The sequence below is a fragment of the Mustela nigripes genome, chromosome 4, assembly GCF_022355385.1.
Source record: "Mustela nigripes isolate SB6536 chromosome 4, MUSNIG.SB6536, whole genome shotgun sequence".
In the NCBI taxonomy this organism is placed as follows: Eukaryota; Metazoa; Chordata; class Mammalia; order Carnivora; family Mustelidae; genus Mustela; species Mustela nigripes.
Window position 1 is genome coordinate 1290046 of NC_081560.1, and position 21176 is coordinate 1311221.

General features: G+C 54.4%; 2 protein-coding genes across 5 annotated transcripts in view; one reads left to right on the plus strand and one right to left on the minus strand.

Annotated features, from left to right (window-relative positions):
* Window positions 1-8635, minus strand: part of DNAJB6 (DnaJ heat shock protein family (Hsp40) member B6) — an 84735-nt gene extending 76100 nt beyond the window's left edge. For 3 of the 4 annotated variants that reach the window (XR_009403706.1, XM_059396000.1, XM_059396002.1), the window contains exon 1: window positions 8526-8634. The gene's annotated coding sequence lies outside the window, so the exon portion shown is untranslated. Of the gene's footprint in view, window positions 1-8525 lie in introns of all 4 variants that reach the window. The other variant, XM_059396001.1, reaches the window with a different exon arrangement.
* Window positions 3733-8933, plus strand: LOC132015485 (basic proline-rich protein-like). Its single transcript, XM_059395970.1, has 4 exons — window positions 3733-3808; window positions 6752-6831; window positions 6959-8577; window positions 8669-8933. Exons 1-4 carry the CDS (start codon window positions 3733-3735, stop codon window positions 8931-8933), a joined length of 2040 nt encoding a protein of 679 aa, XP_059251953.1.
* The last annotated feature ends 12243 nt before the right edge of the window (window positions 8934-21176 follow it).

Sequence of the window (21176 nt, forward strand, 5' to 3'; positions counted from 1 at the left end):
AAACTACAAAAAGCAGAAAACATGTGGAAGACAAAAGCAGCAAAAAATCACGAAGGCAGGAAAAAAAAATCACTAACATTAACAATTTGTCAGATGTTAATGCAACTGACAAGAACCTTTTTCAGACTCTCTGGAGGCCTCACTACCTACCTGCCCGAGGGTCAATTCTCCTGCCAACATCAGAAACACACTAAACTATTTTTCCCCAATCAACCACACAACGCTGCAGGTGACCTGAGTGCACCTGCTGCCTACAAGGCTAAACCCAGGCAGTGAAAGTCATTTAGATTAGCATCTAATTAAACTTTTCATACTAGCAGCCAAAGTTTAATTCAGCAAGTAAAAAATACATGGGAATGGGGTGCCTGGGTGGCTCAGTGGGTTAAGCCTCTGCCTTCGGCTCAGGTCACGATCCCAGGGTCCTGGGATCGAGCCCCGAATTGGGCTCTCTGCTCTGTGGGGAGCCTGCTTCCTCTCTCTGCCTGCCTCTCTGCCTACTTGTGATCTCTGTGAAATAAATAAAATCTTTAAAAAAAAAAAATACATGGGAAGCATGAAAACGCACGAAGACAATGTGACTTGATGAAGGGTCAGCTGCACAGCAGACGTTAATGCAACTGACAAGAACCTCGTATAAAACTGCAACACACAGATGTCTAAAACCAACATGCACACCGCAAACATACAGTGTTATATGCCAATTTTATCTCAAAAAAGTAAAAATATTTCAGGATTCAATCACCAGAATCAGAAAACACACAAACACGAGAACAAACCCATGCGAAACAGAGGTCAGAGAGCAGAGTCCGCCGTCCGCGGCAGGCAGCCGGTAGGCTGGCACACTCAGCCCATGCTGGCAAGCGCTCGGTGGCTCAGATGCGGGCAGGGCAGTTTCCCTGGTTCCCCGAAGACGGTCCCCTGGGGCGGCAGGCACTAGGACAAGTGACCACCCAGACACAGCCGACACAGGAGTCCGCCCTGTGGCAAGCACTAGCACAGACACCAGAAGGGCAGGACTGAAACCTGAGGTCCTGAACTGGTCCCTGTCCAGGGTGCAGCAGGGCACACCACAGTGCTGGTGCCCCAGGAGCCCAAATCAGACCCAGGCCCTCCTCGCATGGGCCTCCCTCCGCGCCCCCAGTGTCGCATACGATCTCACAAGGTGCTTGCAGGACTTTCTGCGACAAAAACGTGGAAGATGCTGCCCGTCTGCCTTCCACCGAGGCGGCACCACTGTACATCCAGCCGGGCTCAGCAGCCTGCGTTCTCCCAGCCTCCGAAGCAGCGCTGGCCTGAATGAACCCCGTCCCCGCTGGACTCTGCACCCACCAAGAGAAGGAGCGCCCGACGTGCTCCCACGAACCACTGGTCTGCGTCCCTTGTCCGTTGCCCACCTAAGTGCGGGACTTCGTGACTTTTTTTTTAACCAAATCACGCAAAGGGCACTAGAAGCCGAGCTTTAACTATTCATCAGCTGGCACTGCCCACTGCTAGGGCTGCACACAAGCGGCCGATGGATCCAGAGTGCTCCTACCCACGGAAGACCCAGCCCAACTCAGACCGCAGGGGTCCGGGGAAGCACAGGGCAGGCCTTGAACCGGCAGCACGGGGCCTCCAGTGCGCGGAGCCCGGGCAAAGAGAAACCCACAAAGCCAGTCGGCCGCGGAGAGTCACCCAGCGCACTCAGGGAAGGAGTAAAGCTTCTCTGAGGACTCCTAGGCCCGAGCAAAAGGTTGCCGCCTCACCTAATATGGGGTCAGCCTGTGAATCTGTGTTGTGAACGAGCACATCAGGTGACCAACACACACTCTTCTAGAATACAAACCCAAGGCTGCCAGTCTACTTATCAGAATGAATTCTAACCCAACTAGCGCAATATGAAAGCGCTCCTGTACACCCAGGATAGGCCGCTGTCCTGCACCTCATCTCATCTTCTCGAGGAGTTGCCTGCACCCACTACACTGTGCCCAAAACACCATGGCTAGCTTCTCCCTACGAAGATGAACTCCTACTTCATTCAGACTGCGTTTCAACAGTCCTGTCAACGCAGAGATGAATCCCGTGGTCTAAAGCTTTGGCTTATGCGAGGAGGTGGCTGCTGGAGTGAAGCGATTAGTCCTTACAACACACGGGCCGCCCACCCAGTGTGAATGCCTTCTCCTTCCCCGACAACCCTTGGATTAAGGGTCTCTTCTGTCTAACTCCTAAGGGATTAACCCTGTCCATTAAGATTCTCCATTTCTCGGGACACCTTGGGGGCTCAGGGGTTTCAAGCCTCTGCCTTTGGCTCAGGTCATGATCTCAGGGTCCTGGGATGGAGCCCTGCAGCAGGCTCTCTGCTCGGTGGGGAGCCTGCTTCCCTCTCTCTCTCTGCCTACTTGTGATCTCTCTGTCAAATAAATATATAAAATCTTTAAAAATTTAAAAAAAAAAAAATTTTAAGGTTCTCGATTTCTCCAAATAGATGTTACAATTATAAAAAATAACCTGGGGTATAAACACAATACCGAAGATACTCCCTCAGAGTGAAGGCTGGTAATTCAAGCATCATTTCCCTACCGCTGCTTGCTACTTTAACCCATGTACCATGACCTGGATACCAAAACACCAAGCTCGGATTCCCAAAGCAAAGTCAGCTACCATCTCCTACAATTACTCTACAAGCAAATTAGGCCATTATGATTTACATTTATAAATTTTATTAATAGAGAATTTTTGTTGGTAGAATTCTGGGTAAAGTAACTCTGGTCTTTTTTTCTAAGTATCTGAGACATTCCCTTTGCAATCAAGACAAATAAGTGTGGGGCGCCTGGGTGGCTCAGTGGGTTAAGACCTCTGCCTTCGGCTCGGGTCATGATCCCAGGGTCCTGGGATCGAGCCCCGCATCGGGCTCTTTGTTCGGTGGGGAGCCTGCTTCCTCCTCTCTCTCTCTGCCTACTTGTGATCTCTGTCAAATAAAACAAATAAAATCTTAAAAAAAAAAAAAAAAAGAGAGAGAGAGAGAAATAAGTGCATAGACTTACCACCCAAACTACCTTTACTAATTTCTATTCCTGTGTAACACTGAAAAAGTACCAGAAAGGCACTCTAGGGGCTCCCAAACCTCTTGGTTACCTTCAAAAACTCACCTTATTCACTTTAAAACTTCCTCTGACCAACCTAACCACCTCATTTTTCTCTAAATACATGGATAATCTCTAATACAGACCCTTGAATCAAATACTCCTCTCCAGCTGCCAGCAGCAGTCTGCAAAAAAAGAAAAGCCCCAGCCACAAAGGGAACAGATGCTCCTGCCCCAAAATAAAGATCTAAGTTAAATGTAACAAAATATCCACACCGCTAAACTAGTACAAATTTACTACCCCTCCACCAAATACCTGCCCCGACCCCTGCCCCAGAAACAGGCTGCGGACAGAAACGATCTCTACCGGGAGAGGCAAAGATGAGGGCGCGGTGAGAAGGCTGGTCTCAGGGAACACATGGGACCGGACCCGCTCCTAACAGTCCCTTCACCGAGAGCACCTTATGGGATTCAGGAGGCCCAGCTTGGCTTCTGAGTGCTCTCACCCTTGGAACTTCTCTATCAGCTCTGACTATAAATACATCAGTGTGACCTGATGAGCTACGTGAGGTGCTGCAGGACGAGTTCTCTGCACAGCTGAGTTGGCCCCCTTCCGCTACGCAGCCTTGCTTTTACGGTTTCCGAAGGCGAAGGAAGCCTAGGAATCGACATGGGCCCGGCGGGACGGCTGCAAGTACATCACCCTCCGACATCCACAGACCGTCCCGGAGTCGAGGGCCGGTGCGGTACAGGACTTAGACACTCCGCGCTCTGAGGTGCTACTCTACAGCCCAAAGGTTGGCCACCCACCCAGCAAAACCTTAGTGGACAGAAATGACGCTCTTTCCGCAAGACCTTTCTCATAGACCTCTCTACCTAACACCTAACAACCCCCGCTCTGCTTGCAAAAGAAAAAAAACACAGAAACCTCCTTTGTTCTGCGCAATCTGTGAAGACGGAGCGTCGGGAAAGGGAGGAGAAAAGCCTCCTCCTCGCACAATGCCTTCTCTTCTCCCCACCCGGACTGCCGCTCCGGGAGCGGACGTCACCTTAACAGAATTCCAGCGAAAGGTCATATAACCATTGAACACATTCCCAATCTTTAGCCTAAAAATCCAGCAAATCAATATACTCGTTACTTCTATTAACTCAGAAAAGGGATAACTGTAAAGAAAACTTTATTTTTAAGATTTTATTTTTAACTCATCTCTACACCCAACATGGAGTTTGAACTTACACCAACCCAAGATCAAGAGTCACACAGTCCAAAAACATAATAACAATAATTCACATGCCACCAACTTAGCCACCCAGGTGCCCCAAGAAACCATTTTGTTAAGTGTTTAATTCTTCTGCAGCATCAGCTAATTTAGGGGAATGCCGTTTGCTTGATGGAAATGAAAGCACCCAGGACACTTAACGAGAAATCAGTACATCTGGGGGCATCTGGGTGGCTCAGTCAGTTAAGCATCTGCCTTCGGGGTCCTGAAATGGAGCCCGACATTGGGCTCCCTGCTCAGAGTCTGCATCTCCCTCGCCCTCTGCTGCTTCCCCAGCTTGTATTTTCTTTAAATCTTTAAAAAGGGAGGGAAGGAAGAGAGAGAGAGAGAGAAGAAACTAAAGTAGATCTGGAGAAGTTACCTACGTATCATTTCATTACCTGAGAATTCTCATGGGGGGGCCGGGGACAGACACACAGAAGGGAACCGTCAACCTTCCCACAAACCATCTACTTACATAGTCATTACCCAATGTGCCTCAAGTGCCTCAAGGATTCCTGAAACAAACAAGGAAGCTACTTCCCCTGAACTCAAGATCTGAGACCAATGATTGCCAAACCAGTAATTATCGACTATCAGACACTTACAGGCACGACTAATTTCCTTTCATTAAAATAAAATAGATAATACGGCAAGTACCCAGTCCTGGTTTGTGAATTCAAAGTGGGTATTCCGAAGGTCTGGATTCCATTATTAATCACAGAAGGGTCATGAGGACAAAAACCAACCAGGAAGGTTCCAATCCAAACAAGGTTTTCTCAGCACGGTGCGTCCGGGGCGACGCCTCAGGCACACAGGGAGCACTGCAGTGAGGATTCCAGGCCCTCCCAGAGAACACACATCGTAGTAGGAAGGTCCTGGAATCCTGCGTTGGTGAAAAGGAGAAGGAGAATTTTCAAGGGCACAAATCCCACACCACCCGAAGAAATCACCCTTCCAAATACAACTGATCCTTGCGACTGAACTGAAGAATCCTAAAATAACTCAAGTATTTTTATAAACAAATACACACAAAAAGAGAAACCCCACCAACTCACAACCAACTCACAACCCACGCAGTTCTACTGCCTCAGAGCACTCCCGGCAGCTATGTTTCTTAGGATGGTCGAAACTCCCCACAAATGTTAAGAAAGGATCAAAGTTTTCAGAGAAAACCCAGCTATGCCCAAATAAGGAATAGCTTTTGAAATAAAGAATTAGAGGTGTAGATAAAATACTCTCCTCCCCACTTTGACATATAATGCAACCCTAGGGAACTTAACTGCCTTTATAATTATTTCAAGATTTTCAGTCCTCTCTACGTCCACCAGAGCTTCCACTTACACCCCGAAACCAAGAGTCGCACGCCGCAAACAGAGCCAGCCAGGAGCTCCTACCTTTGTATTTTTTTGCCAGAAATTAATTTTCCCCACCTTAAAAGTGAAGTATTTAAATAAACAGTACAAAGAATAGTAAGTATCTTCTAAACTTACTTTCTTAGGCAGGATATCAAAACAAAAAGGGTGAACAGTGATTCTGCATGCTACCATTAAAGGTCAAAATTTGGAAAAAAACCTGTAGTTGATATATAAGAAAAGCATCAAAGTTCTCCAAGCCGAGTTACCCATTAACTCATTTCCTTTAATTAGGTTTTAGATAGTCTTTCCAGGGCACCTGGCTGACTCAGTTGGTACAATATGTGACGCATATCTTGGCGCTGGGAGTTCAAGCCCGCGCTGGGGGTAGAGATTACAGCCACGTGCCCTTCCACTTCTGTTACTCCTGTCACTATGCTTATCTTCAACCTTGCTGTTCTTCTCATCTACCTCCTCAATTTATTTTTTTATTTTTAAGATTTTATTTATTTATTGAACAGAGAGAGAGATCACAAGCAGGCAGAGAGGCAGGCCGAGAGAGGGGGAAGCAGGCTCCCCGCTGAGCAGAGAGCCCGATGCGGGGCTCGATCCCAGGACCCTGAGATCATGACCTGAGCTGAAGGCAGAGGCTTAACCCACTGAGCCACCCAGGCGCCACCCTGAATTTATTTTTTTGAAAACTTTATGTGTTTGTTTATGTGACGGACAGAGATCACAAGGAGGCAGAGAGGCAGGCAGAGAGAGGGGGAAGCCGGCTCCCCGCCTCCTGAATTTCAAGTCCTCACAAATCCTATCAAAGAGAAAGGACAGCGTTTGTTAATTCTCCGCCACTGTCCCCATCCTAGTTCCCCAATAAACCTGCAATTACGCCCATTTCACCACTGGGGGGTGTCCTGGGCAAAAAAAAAAAAGCAACCCAGATTTCCAACACAGACCACCCCTACCCTAAATCAGACTCGTTTCCAGGATTTCAACAAAAAAAAGTTTTTCTCTATTCCGTTCAAAGATCACCTTACCCAGAGAGGCCGCCTCCACTCCCTTGGTCCTCACCAAGAGACCTCAGAAAAAGGCGTGTCATCAGCCTTACCGGGGAGCGAGCGGCTGACCTTCGATGGGCGGACCCACCGGTGGAAGGTACAGGCGCACCACCGAGGTGACAGTCAGCATTACACAGCAACCCTGAAACGCTGCACTTAAAATAACTCCCGGAGGGTGAGGGCACCGGGGGGCTCAGTCGGTTAAGCATCTGCCTTGTGCTCAGGTCGTGAACCCGCGGTCCTGGGACGGAGTGCCCGGTCTGCGCAGGGGTCTGCTTCTGCTCCTCTCCGGCGCGCGCTCAGTCGGGAAAACCTTTAACGAGGACTCCCTGGGCTTTAGAACTGAAGAGTGCGCAGACCCCGCCACCGCGAAGCTGGTTCTGGCGTGTGCCGGTCGCGCGGTCCGGGACCTGGAACAACCGCGATTACGGCCGCGCCCACACCAGGGAAACACCAGGGAAACCGGGGCCACTGGAATTCTTCCACCGACGAAAGCTGGGCAGAGACACTGCGGCCCGCACGGAGCTGCGAGCCGCGTGGCCCCGCCCGTGACCCGGCCTGCAGCGCGCTCGGCGCGAGTCCCCACCCGCGCTCCAGAGCCGTCGGTCCCGCCGCCAGGGACACCCTCAAACCACCCGTGTCCAACCAAGAAAGTAAAATCCAAATCACCGACGACCCCGTGTCAGGGACGCTCCGACGCCCCACCGGACCGGACCGCCTCCCACAGCAACAGGTCGAGTCCGTGCCGGCCGCCCCCAGGCCGACTCGCGCCCGCACCGGACCGGCAGGACCGCGACGTTCCGCGGCTCCCCGGAGCGCGCCGAGCCCGGAGCGGCAAGTCCGGCGGCGTTTCCAGAGACCGCGGCCGGGGCGGCCCGGGAGGGGCGCACAGACACCGACCGCTTCGCCCAATTCGCGGAAGCGACGACGAGCCCGAAAGCCGACGGCCAGGAGCCCGGACCGCGGTCCCCGCCCGTCGTCGGACCCGCCCGTCGTCGGACCCGACGCCCCCCCGCCCCGAGCCCCGTCTTCCAGGACGCCGGCCGGGGCAGGGCGCGGAGGAGCGCGGCGCCGGGCCCTCGCGGGGTGACCTTGCCGCGCGGCCGGACCCCGGGCTCGCGCGAGCAGGCGACAGCCACGACGCGCTCGGGGACCTTCGGGGCCCACACGCGGCCCGCGCCGCCTCGGCCCGCGCCGCCCCTTCCCTTACTCGGGCAGCAGCTGCGGGAGCCCAGCGCACCGCGGCGCCCTCCGGCCGCAGCGAACTTCCGAGGAGCCCCGAAGTTCCGGGCGCGCGGCTCCGCGGCTCCGGGGCCGCTTCCCCGCCGGCTCCGGGCTGCGGGCCCGTCCACGCGGGACTCGCGGACACAAACAGGGGCTCGCGCCGCACGGCCCCGCCGCCGCCGAGCCCGGGCCCAACCGCCGGCTGGGGCCGGCCAGGGGCGAAGGCCGCCCCCGACTCGCGGGACCCGGACCCCAGCCCGCCCCGGGCCCCCCTGCGCCCGGCCAGACCGCCGGGCCCGCCGTCCACCCCCGACCCCCGACGTCCGCCCGCGGCCGCAGCCCGCGCCCCGCGCCCGACGCCCACCCCGGCCCGACCCCGGGACCCCGGCCCGACCCCGGGACCCCGGCCCCGCCCCGCGGCTCCGGCCCCCCGCGAACCCCCCCGCCAGACGGCCCAGCCCCGAACCCCGACCCCACAGCAGGCCGCAGGTCCCGACCCCCGGCCCAACCTCCTCCCCGGCCCCACACCGGCCCGGCGCCCGACCCCCGCCCGCGGGCGACCCTCACCGAGGACAGGGAGCCGGCGGCGAGCAGGAGGCGCGGCGGGGCGGCGGCCCGGGTCCCCTCGGCTCCGGCACGGCAGCGCGGGCGGCGGTGGCGGCGGCGGCTCCTCGCGCTTTCCTTTCTCTCCTTTCTCCGACAACAAACAGGAAGTGCGTCACGCGGCGGCGGCGCGGCGACGAGCACTTCCGCCCGGCTCTGACGCCGCGCGTGCGCCCCGCCCCGCCCGCCTTCCCGAAGCTTCGCGGAGGCCGGACTGGGGGTGGGGGTGGGGCCGCAGGGGAGGAGCTCCCGCGAGTGTTGCTCGGCGTCCGCGGATGCGCGCGGCGAGGGCGGACGAGGAGGTCGGGCCCGCGGCCGTCGGCCCCCCCTGGTGTCCGGCCCGCCGCGGCCGCCCGGGACAGGCCTCTCTGACGCGGGCTAGCGTGGGCGGTCACGTTTAAGGACCTGCAGGCCCAGTGTCGGCCTGAGCCGCAGCGGCCCCTTTGTACGCGGGCGCGTCCGTGCAGAGGGGCCGTCGGGCGCGAGCGTGTCTCCCGCAGGGGCCGGGAGAGACTGACCGCGTCTCCGGGGAGCGAGACCCGCTGCCGGCTGGGCCTCTCCCGCACCCGCCCGGAACCGACCCCCCACCCCCCCCCCCCCCCCCGCCCCCCTCCTGGAGCTGCCTCCCCCCCCACCCCAGCCTCCTCTGGCTTCCGCTCCAGGACGGTGTTCAAGGCGGGGTCTTACACCGTTTCGGGGGGCTCGTCGGTTTTCCCGGATGTCCCCTAGGTATGCACGCGGTGCACACATGGTTAGGCTTCTGTTTGCTCGCCTCCTCTTACTTGGTTTTAGGTCAGTTTAATTAGTAGAGGGGCAACTTCCCCCCACCCCCCCCAACTGATCTAAGCCCTTGAGAGCCTTTAGTAGAAGATAACTTTCAACGCTCTTTATTTATAACATCTGATTAATAAGCTTCACTCTAGGCCCTGGGAAGGCTTAAGTAGCCCTGCCTCTAGTTTGTCCTATTCTGGGGGACAGACTGCCCCAAGGTGGGCCACTCTGGCATGAAGATTATTTTGAGCTGATGGCAAAGGAGACCTTGTGGGCTCAACAGAATTTTGTGCCCCTCCCTTAATTACATGGAAGAATCTAAATTGGGAGTCTTCCCAAGAACATTGGTTACTAGCAGAGATAAATTTTATGTGAGTGACCCATCCTATGGCAGGACAAACATCCAATTAGCGAACATTTGCTCTTTTTCTTACTGCCCTGTGAATTACATTCCTTCCCTTCAAAGCCCCAGACCCTTACCTTTTTCTTAATTTAGGATGATGTATACAAATCTTGTCTGTCTCGGGAATTTCCTGCCTCTGTGGATGCCCTATGTGTAAACTATTATATTTGATTTTTTCCTGCTAATCTACCTCATGTTAATTTGAACTTTAACCCAGGTAGAAGGAACTGGAAGAGGAATTCATGCTCCCTGGCACTACTTAAAAAAACAAAAGATAGGTTTATATTGTGTATATTCTTTTCTTGTGTTTTTTAAACGTTCACTGTATTAACATCATAGTTTTTAGTAAGTGACCTATTAGCAAAAGAAAACAAAAAACATGTCTTTATCTGAGTCAGTTCCCTCTTCTTTCTTTTAGTAGACATATAAATGCTCAAAAGGAAGGAATAAGACAGTATTTGCTTTTGGTATGGATACCTCATGATAAAACCCAAGATAATCTCAGCAGAGACTAGAATTTCATTCAGGTATATCCACAGTTTGCCACTGTCATTTGTAACGGTATATACCAGCCGGCTGATGGAATTTCAGGTCCCTTCCAGTGTTGACAGTCCTATCATGTGACATTTCACATTGAAATAAGTCCCTACAGCAAGTGTGAGCTAATCTTGAAATGCAGACAGGACAGAAACATGAATTTTAAATAGTAAGTGGCAGGCTACCCACAAATAACTTGTTCAACCTCCCTCCCCCCCCAAAAAAAAAAATTAAATCACCTGTCAGTGCAGCAGACTGTATTATCAGAAAACCAAGTAGGAAAAGAAAAGAAAAACCAAGTAGGACAAAACAAGGCTCTCCCCATCCCCCACACCCCCACCCCCACCCACTGGGATTCACGTGGTATGCTGGGTGGACTGGGATAAACATTAAGTGACATTAAATGACATGGCAATATTTAATTGACTCTTAAAACAAAAAGAAAAGAAACTCTTTTAAGTAAACAACAGGAAGGATCTTTCAAAATAAGATTGAGGGGCGCCTGGGTGGCTCAGTGCGTTAAAACCTCTGCCTTTGGCTCAGATCATGATTGCAGGGTCCTGGGATCGAGCCCCACATCGGGCTCTCTGCTCCGTGGGGAGCCTGCTTTCTCCTCTCTCTCTCTCTGCCTGCCTCTCTGCCTACTTGTGATCTCCGTCAAATAAATATTTTTTTAAAAAAAGATTGAGGATTTATCCCCAAATTAATTTTAGCCCAGATGGTGATGCTCCTTGAAACTCCAGAGTATAATCAACTCAAAACAGAGCAGCAAGGATTTAAACTGGGGTGAGTGAAGCCCATTTCAGGCAGAATGAGGAGGCGGAGGGCCAGCGGAGAAGGAAGGTGGCTTCGGGAACTGTGTGCCTGTCAGCTTGCCGGGTACAGAGACTTCCAGCCCCGAGGACGGGAAATAATTACTTGTGTGGACAGCAAGGACTTCACTCCTTATCTGGTGGGAAAGGAAGGCCCGGCACAGACACACCTGGGGGTTCCAGGATGGGTGGGAAAGTGGGAGCTTCTGTGACTTGGTGGCCGCATCTGTAAAATGGAGATAATAGGCTTGTGGGAAGGGTTGGTCCCATGCACTCCTCTCAGCCTGGCAGCGAGTAACAGCAAACAGCGGCTCCTCTGTGTCACGGCCTCTTTGAGAAACCAAGGAAAGGTACAAACTTCCCAGAAACATTTGCCCATGACAGGAAGGCGTGGGCAGACATCAGCACGCCCTGCACGCGCATCCTGCCGAGTGCATCCCGGAGTCCAGGAGCACCTGCTGAAGGTCCAGAATGACAGTGGCAATTTTTATCACACTGTGAAATTTATGTTTGAGGGGCGCCTGGGTGGCTCAGTGGGTTAAGCCACTGCCTTCCGCTCAGATCATGATCTCAGGGGTCCTGGGATCGAGTCCCACATCGGGCTCTCTGCTCGGCAGGGAGCCTGCTTCCTCCTCTCTCTCTCTGCCTGCCTCTCTGCCTACTTGTGATCTCTCTGTGTCAAATAAATAAATAAAATCTTAAAAAAAAAAAAAAAAAGAAATTTATGTTTGATTCAAGAACATTTGTAGCAATTTCCCAAAGGCAATAAACACAGGAAACAAGGAGAAAAAAGGTACAAGATTTGCAGACCACCAGCTCCTCCTTATCAGGAAATACCAGGCCAGCCATAAAGATGATAATGACATTCTTTTTTCCTTTTTAAGATTATTTGTTTTAAAGAAAGAATGATCGAGAGAGTACAGAAACAGAGGCAGAGGAAGTGTGAGAAGCAGGCTCCCCATTGAGCAGGGACCCTGCCTGATGTGGGGCTCAATCCCAGGACCCTGGGATCATGACCTGAGCTGAAGGCAGATGCTTAACTGACTCAGCCACCCAGGCACCCCAGGGCTGCTCTATTTCTCGACACCAAACACATCCAAGACACATTAAGAGGGTGCACATAATGTGAAACCATCTTTATAAAATTATATTCGTGTGTGTGTGTGTGTGTAGGTCAAAGTGGTCTCAGCTGCCTCCATTTTGACCTCCAACTTTACAGTGGGTTTTTCTTTTCAGGTGGTCCCTTGGCGCAGGCAGAAGACCCCAAGACAAAGCATCCCGCGGTGGGAGCAGAAACTCTGTCCTGGAGGGTAAGGACCACCCTCGCCTGCGGGACTGACTCCAAGACAGTGACCCATTTGACCTTCAGTGCTGGCCTTCACGGACCCACCCTCCTTCGCCCCACTTTTCCCTATATAAACCCAGAAGTCAGGGGCGCCTGGGGGGCTCAGTGGGTTAAAGGCTCTGCCTTCGGCCTAGGCCGGGATCTCAGGGTCCTGGGATGCTCAGCAGGGAGCCTGCTTCCCGCCCCCCCACTCTGCCTGCCTCTCTGCCTACTTGTGTTCTATGTCTGTCAAATAAATAAATGAAATCTTTTTTTAAAAAATAAAATAAAATACAAAATAAACCCAGAAGTCGGTCCAGCATTCTGCGGCGTCCTTGAGGTCCAAGCCCGCTGTCCTCCAGAGCCGGCCTCACTGCAGTAACTTCTTGCTTCTTTCACGGCCACACGTCTCTGTACCTTTGGACTTGTCAACGGCGCGTGGCTAACCCGGTGTGTTTGGGATCCCCGGAACCAGGTGCTCACGCACCCCTGCGACCCGGCTCCGGGCGAGAGGCTTCTCTGAGACGGGTCTCCGTGCAGACGCTCACGAGCTTCCCCGATGACAGCGGGCAGCCAAGGACCGAGGTACCCGCAGAATCTGGTCCTCGCCCAGGTTGGCAAAGGGCTGCTTTGCTGGGACCTAGGCGGGGGCGGCAGCACTGGTCCTGGAACGGACTGAGGAAGAAAGCCAGTAGCTGGAGGATGAAGGTTGGGATTTCTCGGTTGTGTTTTGTTTGCTTATGTCTGGCCATTGCCGCAAAGGCCCTCCAGCACCTTTCCAATCAAAGCTGCTGGGACAGCAGAACAGCAGAGAAAAGCAATCGGCAGAGGAGTTCCTCCTCGGAGGAGGTCGGGAGGTTCGGGACAGGCGTGAAGGAACGGATCTCCCCTTGGGAAGGAGGGATTTACAGCTGTTCCTTCAAAACGTGGGAAGAAGAGGCGGAGACAGGTGGGACTCCGTGAAGGAGCCAGCGGGCGGGCAACGGGAGGCAGACCGGGGTGATCGGAGGGAATGCAGGGTTGGGGGGGCCTGGGGAGGGTCGCAAGACACGGTGCAGGGGCGTGAGCGCTGAGCACCGGAGAGTTCCCCGATCTTCTGAAAGGAAACACAAATGGTTTGCGAGCAACTTGTTCAATCTTGAAGCTCCCGCGCTGCCATCTCTGGGACAGCTGGGTTTTTAGGGGAACAGGGAAAGAGTGGAGGACTAACCCAGAGGCCAGAAAACCAGCTGCTTTTAAGTACTGGCCACACTGGTGTGACGCCGGAATTCAACCTTGTACCCAGTGTCCCCTGAACGCGCCAGCATCACTGACACCGTGACTTTAACCAGGCCACGAGCCTCGGTGTCCGTGTCTGTACAGCACCTAGGGGCCGCTCCCACACCTCTCCAGGGATGTTGGAGTAGTTCTTGGAGATCCCCAGATAAAAGGAATCATGAAAACATGAGGTATTCTACGAGAAGGGGCTATTTCACATACATATTTAACAAAAACACCCCCTCGGAAGCCTCAAGGAGACACATGTCAGTCAAAAATCTCAGAGGCCCAGCCCGGCGAGGCTCGGTGGTGAAGTGTCTGCCTTCGGCCCAGGGCCCTGGGATCAAGCCCTGCATGGGTTTCCCTGCTCTGCGGGAAGCCTGCTTCTCCCTCTCTCAGTCCCCCTGCTTGTGTTCTCTCTCTCGCTGTCTCTCTCTCTCCATCAAATAAATACAATATTAAAAAAAAGAAAAAAACTCAAAGGCCACCCAAGACTTCATCACCCACAAAGAAGCTGACATATACAAGTGATTAACGTTTTAGATTTCCTGCCTTCAAAACATGTTGTCCACAGTTTGTGTCGGAAACAGCTGCTTGAAGGCACCTGGGGGACTCAGTGGTGAAGCGTCTGCCTTCAGCTCAGGTTGTGATCTCAGGGTCCTGGGATCGAGCTCCCTGCTCAGTGAGGAGTCTGCTTCTCTCTGCCTGTTCCCCTGCTTGTCCTCTCTCTCTTCCTCCCTCTGTCTCTCTCTCAAATAAAATAAAATCTTAAAAAAAAAAAAAAAATAAGAAACAGAAAGAAGGGGGTGCCTGGGTGGCTCAGTGGGTTAAGCCTCTGCCTTCTGTTCAGGTCATAATCCCAGGATCCTGGGATCGAGCCCCGCATCGGGCTCTCTGCTCGGAGGGGAGCCTGCTTCCTCCTCTCTCTCTGCCTGCCTCTCTGCCTGCTTGTGATCTCTGTCTGTCAGATAAATAAATAATATCTTAAAACAAACAAACAAACCAGAAAGAAATAGCAGCTTAATCCTCGCTCAGACACTTGAAACAGAGTCGGCCACACACTCCGGGGGCCCCTGAGACCCTCCCACACAGACGTTCCTAGAAACCACGTGATCGTAACACCAAGACCTATTGCCAACCGCTGAATGCCCAAGTGTGGCCAGGGCGTGTGCCCTGCTGCCTTCCGTGCGAAAAGAAACACAACTGCAGTGGCTTAGGGGGCTCTGAGGTCAAACCCCAAATGCTGGTGCGGGGGTGGGGGGCCCTGAAAGGACAGGGCCCAGGATGAAAGTGAGACTTGTTCCGGAGCGGTATTCTAGACGGCTAAACTGGTGAATATATCAGCTACTGAAACTTTTCCAAAACCATTTTAAAAATAAAACATTAACGCGACAGATCTGTATGTGACCACTGGAGCTCCAGCACACAGTGCCGAGCTCAGAACAGAATGTGCCGTGTGACCCCAGTGAGCTCGGAAAGTCTGTGGGGCGGCCGGGGCGCGGCCCACGGGGGGTCATACTTGGGCCCTGTTGCAGTTCTCCATGTGTCTTTTTGTTGAAAGGGTTAAAAAGGAGAACCCAGTACCTTTACTGTGCATTTCTCCGCCGTTCCTTAGACATGACTGGTGATGTGCCGGCTACAGTTCTGGAGAAATGAAGGGTAGCGTCCTTGACTTTGGGTGCCACGTGTTGGAGGGGAAGTGCTGGGACTTCTGTGAAGTGTCTGCTTTAAAGAGCACAGACCATGCACATCCTACAAAAACACACGTGTGCCCACTCACTGGAAGCCTCGGACGGGAGGCCCATGTACGAATACGTAAAGAGAGAAAATGGGGCAAAGTGTTAATAATCGATGCACCCAAGTGCAAAATATGAGTTGTTCACTATTCCATAGCTCTAGTATTTTTCAAAAGAGTCACGGGTCATGGGAGGGTACACAGGGGCAGAACAGGGTGGGAGCCTCGAGCCTGGGCGGCAGAGTATATGTGGGGGAAGCTGGGAACGGGGCCCCGGTGCTTCCTGCTTGAACCCCTTGCCCTGAGGACGTATCCACATGTAGAATCAACAGGCCCAGGGAAAGGGCTGTCGTCCAAACCCCTGTGACACTCCCCTCCCCCGCAACGCTCGTGGGCATTTCCTGATTCAGGTAAGAAGTGAGCCGCGTCTGTCTGCCCTGGGAAAGGGGTCAGCCAGGCTTCAGCTGATGGGCGCTATGAAGCTTCTGACTTGCTCACGACACGTCACGGAGGCTGTCACACTCTTCCCATCAAATGAACTGAAAAGCTGTAGGTGACACGCGCAGAGGACGAGCTCCGGCAAACCCAGCGAGCGGCTCCATGGTCAAACTCGGCGGCCAGCCGCGGCGCCCCTGCGCCTGGGACTGTCGGAGCTCCGGACCGCACGGGGCCCCTCAGGGCGTTCTGCTCCGCTCAGACACCTGCTCCTCATGAGACACAGGGTAACACGAACTATGGGTCATAGCGATGGCGTCACGAACCAGTCCCGTATATTCGACATTTCCATAAAACGGACGGAGAGGGGCGCCTGGGTGGCTCAGTGGGTTAAAGCCTCTGCCTTCGGCTCAGGTCATGATCTCAGGGTCCTGGGATCGAGCCCCACATCGGGCTCTCTGCTCAGCGGGGAGGAGCCTGCTTCCTCCTCTCTCTCTGCCTGCCTCTCTGCCTGCTTGTGATCTCTGTCTGTCAAATGAATAAATTAAATCTTTAAAAAAAATTAAAAAACAAAAACAAAAACAAAAAATGGACGGAGAAAGAAAGCAGGCACCGACCCCGCAGAAACAAAGGAAGAGCACAGGGCTGATCTTCCCTGCAGGTTCTTGTGAATTCCGACTGCTTTTCTCTGATCTCTGTGTGGCTGACAAGTGCCATGGCCGTCACATCCTCAAACCGTGTGTTCAAGGAATTTAAGTGGCGGAAATATCCATAAAATGACTCTTTGGCTCACCTTGCCAAGCGGCTGACCTGTGCACGGCGTGTGACCACAGGGACATGCTCAGCAGGTAGCAGCCTCAAATACGGCCATGGACACGTCCTGGGGCTCCTGAGCCTCGAGTACCTCGGAGACCCAAATGAGAATTTAAAACCATAAAACTACTAGAAGATACAAGTGAAAATCCATGAGCCTTCCATCGGCAGAGATTGTGCGGGACACTAAAAGCATTTGTCATAAAAGACAACATCGGTATTTTGGACTTCATTAAAATTAAAAAATTTTGTTCAAACAACTGTTATAGGAGCCCCTGGGTGGCTCAGTCGTTAGGCCTCTGCCTTCGGCTCAGGTCATGATCTCAGGGTCCTGGGATCGAGCCCCGCATCGGGCTCTCTGCTCGGCGGGGAGCCTGCTCCTGCGCGTGCTCTCTCTCTCTCCCTCTCTGTCAAATAAATAAAATCTTAAAAGCAAAAAAGCAAAAACCAAGCCAGAAAGGGAGTGTTGGCAAAACTGGGGCCATTGGACCCCGTGCCCTGTGGGTAGGAAGGGGAATGAGAGTAGCTGCTGGAAAAGTGTTCTCACTCCTCAAAAAATTAAAAATAGAATTACCAGATGACCCAGCAATTCCACTTGTGGGTGTAGACCCAGAGAAGGGAAAGCAGGCGCCCAAGGAGCTCTGGGCACGCCCGTGTTCACACAGCACCATTCACAGGAACCGAGGCTGCAGGCAACCCAAGCGTCGGCGAGCAGACGGCAGACAAGCGAATGCGATCCCGCATGCGACAGACAAGGACACAGCCTCAAAAATGAAGAGAATCGGGACGCCTGGCTGGGTGGTCAAACTTGCAGGAAAGTTGAAAAACGAGTCCAATGAACCCACAGAAGTCCTTCCCGCCCCCCATTTTCCCAATGCTCCCCCTCGCTTCCCGTTTGTTGTTGGTGGGACCGTCCGAGAGTAGGTTGTGGCTACTATGACGCTCGACCCTGAATTCTTCTGTGCGTGGCCCCCAAGAGGAAGGGAAGCCCCCCTCGCCACCATCACCGTGAGAAGACAGACACCGGTTCCCTGTGAGCAGCAGACACGTCGACCAGGGGAGCAGCACGGCCCTCCCCACATGTGCCGTCTTGCCGTGTGGACTGTTTTAAGTTTGTAGGATGTCCCGCACTCAGGGCACTGGACTGAGTACTCCCTCGCCGTGAGATTCAGGTGATATTGTTTAGAAGAGCAGCTTGTAGACGTGCAGTGGGCCTACTGGGCGCCATCAGGCACTTCTGCCGCGGAGGGCCCAGTCTGACCCCTTGGTGGGAAGGTGGTGACCCGCAGACACTCCGGATTGCAAAGGCACAAGTGTGTCCCTGCACGTGACCCATCATCTGTGAGGGGGCCTGCTGAAATGACAGCACAGCACGTGGGGTGCCTGGCCGCCTCCGTTCACAGAGCCACAACTCTCGATCTCAGGGTCATGGGTTCAAGCCCCGCACTGGGTGCGGAGATGACCTTCAGGGAAAAGGAAAGAAAAGGAAAGGAAGGGACAGGGGACAGCAGGGGCATCTCAAGCCCACACTAGCAGGACTATTGAGGAAAAAAGGCAGCCCACCCAATTTTGCATCTACAATCTGCATATTCAAACAGAGGGGCTTAGGGAGGGGTCAAGGATTGACCACCCCTGCTTCTGTGGGCAGGGTGCACAGGGCGTGGGACTTTGACCCTCCGGTCGGCTGTTTGGTGTTTCCTACATCTTCCGCAATGGACACGTATTGCCCCCGGGTCCTGCAGCGGAGGGCGGGGGCGCGCTGGAGGGTGTTCACTCCGGGCTGTCCCTCAGGCTAGACCTATGGCGGTGGGCCCTGTGCCTGCTCCCGGAGCTGCCTTGCCCCTCCGGCCCCTCGTACATAAACCCTCCTGGGCTTCTCCTCAGCGGCCGGAGCCTTTCCTCTTGGGACACTGATGGAATTTCCCCCTCCTTGTCGCCCGCCCAAACCTTGCTCAGGGCTTGCTGCTCCTCTGGCTGGAGACACCCCACGTCCTGAAATGCCAAGTGAATATTACCCCCACCTTAAAAGACCACCCGAGGGCGCCTGGGTGGCTCAGTGGGTGAAGCCGCTGCCTTCGGCTCAGGTCATGATCTCAGGGTCCTGGGATCGAGTCCCGCATCGGGCTCTCTGCTCAGCGGGGAGCCTGCTTCCTCCTCTCTCTCTCTGCCTCTCTGCCTACTTGTGATTTCTCTCTCTGTCAAATAAATAAATAAAAGCTTAAAAAAAAAAAAAAAAAAAAGACCACCCAAGACGTGAGTCAAAGCCAAGCAGCAAGGGTCGTTTATTGCAGGTTCGAACCTGGACCTCTGCGCGGCTCGTTGCCGAGAACGCCGGGAGGTCCGGAGCTGGGTCGGTGCAGGATTTTATAGACGGATACAAACGGGTTTCGGGTGGGGCTGAGCTGATTGATTGACAGTTTGAACAGGCGTACTTGGCGTCCGTGGATTGGGTCAGGGGACCCGCGCGAAAGCAGACAAAGCAGTCTTACAGAAGCAGAACTGGCCGGTGAGCCCACACATGCAAAAAAAGCACTACCAGGATATTGAAGGCCTGGTTACTATCAAGTAAAGACAACTGAGAGTCTCCTGGTGGAATGTCACATTCCTGCTATCAAGCATCCTTGTTAATGAGATTTAGGTTTAGAAGAAATTTAACTTGATTTACTTTTCCTTCTACCTCCGCCTCCTTCGGTTTTTTATGGAGGGGAGGGTGACGTTAGGGCTTGAGGAACTGAGTTCTGTGTCTTTGGAAATTGGGCTATTGATAAGGCAACTTCTTTGTTGTAAATCTCAAGGACATTTGCAAACCAAGGGGGGCTCCTACCTTGCAGGACTGTGATCTCTGCAAGTTCACTATTTATCGTTTTATGGCAGTCAGGGGTGCCTGAGGAACGCTACACCTATGGAGGGGAGCGGGTGGAGGGGGGGTGCGAGGCGCCTCAGCCAGCCTCCCGCTCCTTCAGTCCACTCAGGCCCCTGGGAGCCCCGGGGCGGCCACAGCCTGACACATGGTGTGTGCACGTCTATAGACTCAGCGGGTAGAGATGTGGATGAACACCGTCCTGGACAGCCTGAGAGCACGTTTGGTCCGAGAGTGCCAGAGGGGCAGGGGGCTCCTTACAGTCTGAGAGACACTGACAGCCAACACGGGGCCTAGAGGGCCCCCAAGGGGATGGGCCTGTGCAACATGGTGATGGGTAGGGGCCAGGCCCCGGGCCGGCAGGGTCCCCAGCCACACTGGCCCTCAGCGCAGCCCCCGGGGGCGTGCAGGACCCAGTAGCGTCCTCCCAGGCCAGATGGCGTCTCCATCCTCCGATGTCCTGCTCTTGGACGCAGGGGAGTGTGTCCCAGCAAGTGGCCCTGCCCCCCCCCCCCCCACCCCGCGGCGCTCCTCTCCCTCTTGGAAGATTTTTTCAGACTCAAGACCCAGTGCGGCCGGGGAAGGAGCAGGTAGACGAGTCACTCTCTGTTGTTTAAGGATGTGTAGAGATGGGCCTCCTCTGCCCGGGCTTCGCCCACCGGGCCCCGAGAGCCTGCCGGACAGAAGGCCAACGTGAGCACGCGCCACGCGATGCTGGCGTCCCGGCCTGCAGGCTTCCAGCACTCACGGTCACCCGCCGAAAGTCACCAGCGTGAGCCATCAGCACGGGCCCTGCTGTTTGTGGAAATGGCAAGGAGCTAGGGAAGGCCCACGTCCGTCCGCCCCGTCACCTACAACGTCATCGGACTCCAAACAGGCTTTGTCTGCGAAGGTCACGGATGGTTCACCAGACGTGGGACGTGGGGAAAGCCGACAGCGTTGAACAATCAGGACCTGCGATTCAGGACACCCGCGCTCTCAGGGAAAACTCGTTTTCTTCATCTGGTATTTTCCTCCCGAGGAAAGATGGTTTCAAAGCCAGGAAGTCATGGCAACTAAGCTGCTCCCTCGTGAGATGTGAAATCGTAATATTCTCAATGTCGCTTTGCGGAGGGGCTGAGCGGCGGCCGCTCCGCCCGGGTCAGGGGCGGCTGCGCAGAGTGGCCCGACCAGGCAGGGGACGGACGCGGTCCCACGTGGGGGCGCTCACTGGGCCCAGCCACCCACGGCGACCGCCAGACACACCCCAGGTCCCTTGCCTTGCTTCTCCTCCGCCGCGTTTGCCCGAGGCTCTGGCCGCCGACAGCTGCCCCGTGCTCATCTCCCCACAGCGCCCCCGGCCCACTAGGCAGATGTCCGTGGTGTTAGCAGGGCTCCAGGGTGAGGACAGCAAAGTTAGAGGAGAAAAGCCAGTCGGATGACGTGTAAATAATTCAGCAGTTGGGCTGCAGTCAAGGCCGTGAAGGCCGTGGGCCGCGGCCTTTGTGGGCAGCTGGGGCTGGCCTCTCCGGACAGCGACAGTGGGCAGAACCCCAACCGCCTCCCCCCGGGCACCCCACGGCAGGTGGGCCGCTCCTGCGTCCTGACCGGGGGTCTCTCGGGCCACTAGGAAGCCCAGGGCACTGGGCTGGAGACCTCAGCCCCCAGGGATGGGGTCAAAACTGTTTC

Excerpts from the sequence above, each read along its gene's own strand:
- LOC132015485 (XM_059395970.1), top strand. The coding sequence starts at position 3,733 with ATGGGCCCGGCGGGACGGCTGCAAGTACATCACCCTCCGACATCCACA. Across the intron at positions 3,809-6,751 it reads CGGAGTCGAGGGCCGGTGCG|AGACCTCAGAAAAAGGCGTG; the intron begins GTACAGGACTTA and ends GTCCTCACCAAG. Across the intron at positions 6,832-6,958 it reads GGCGGACCCACCGGTGGAAG|GTCGTGAACCCGCGGTCCTG; the intron begins GTACAGGCGCAC and ends CCTTGTGCTCAG.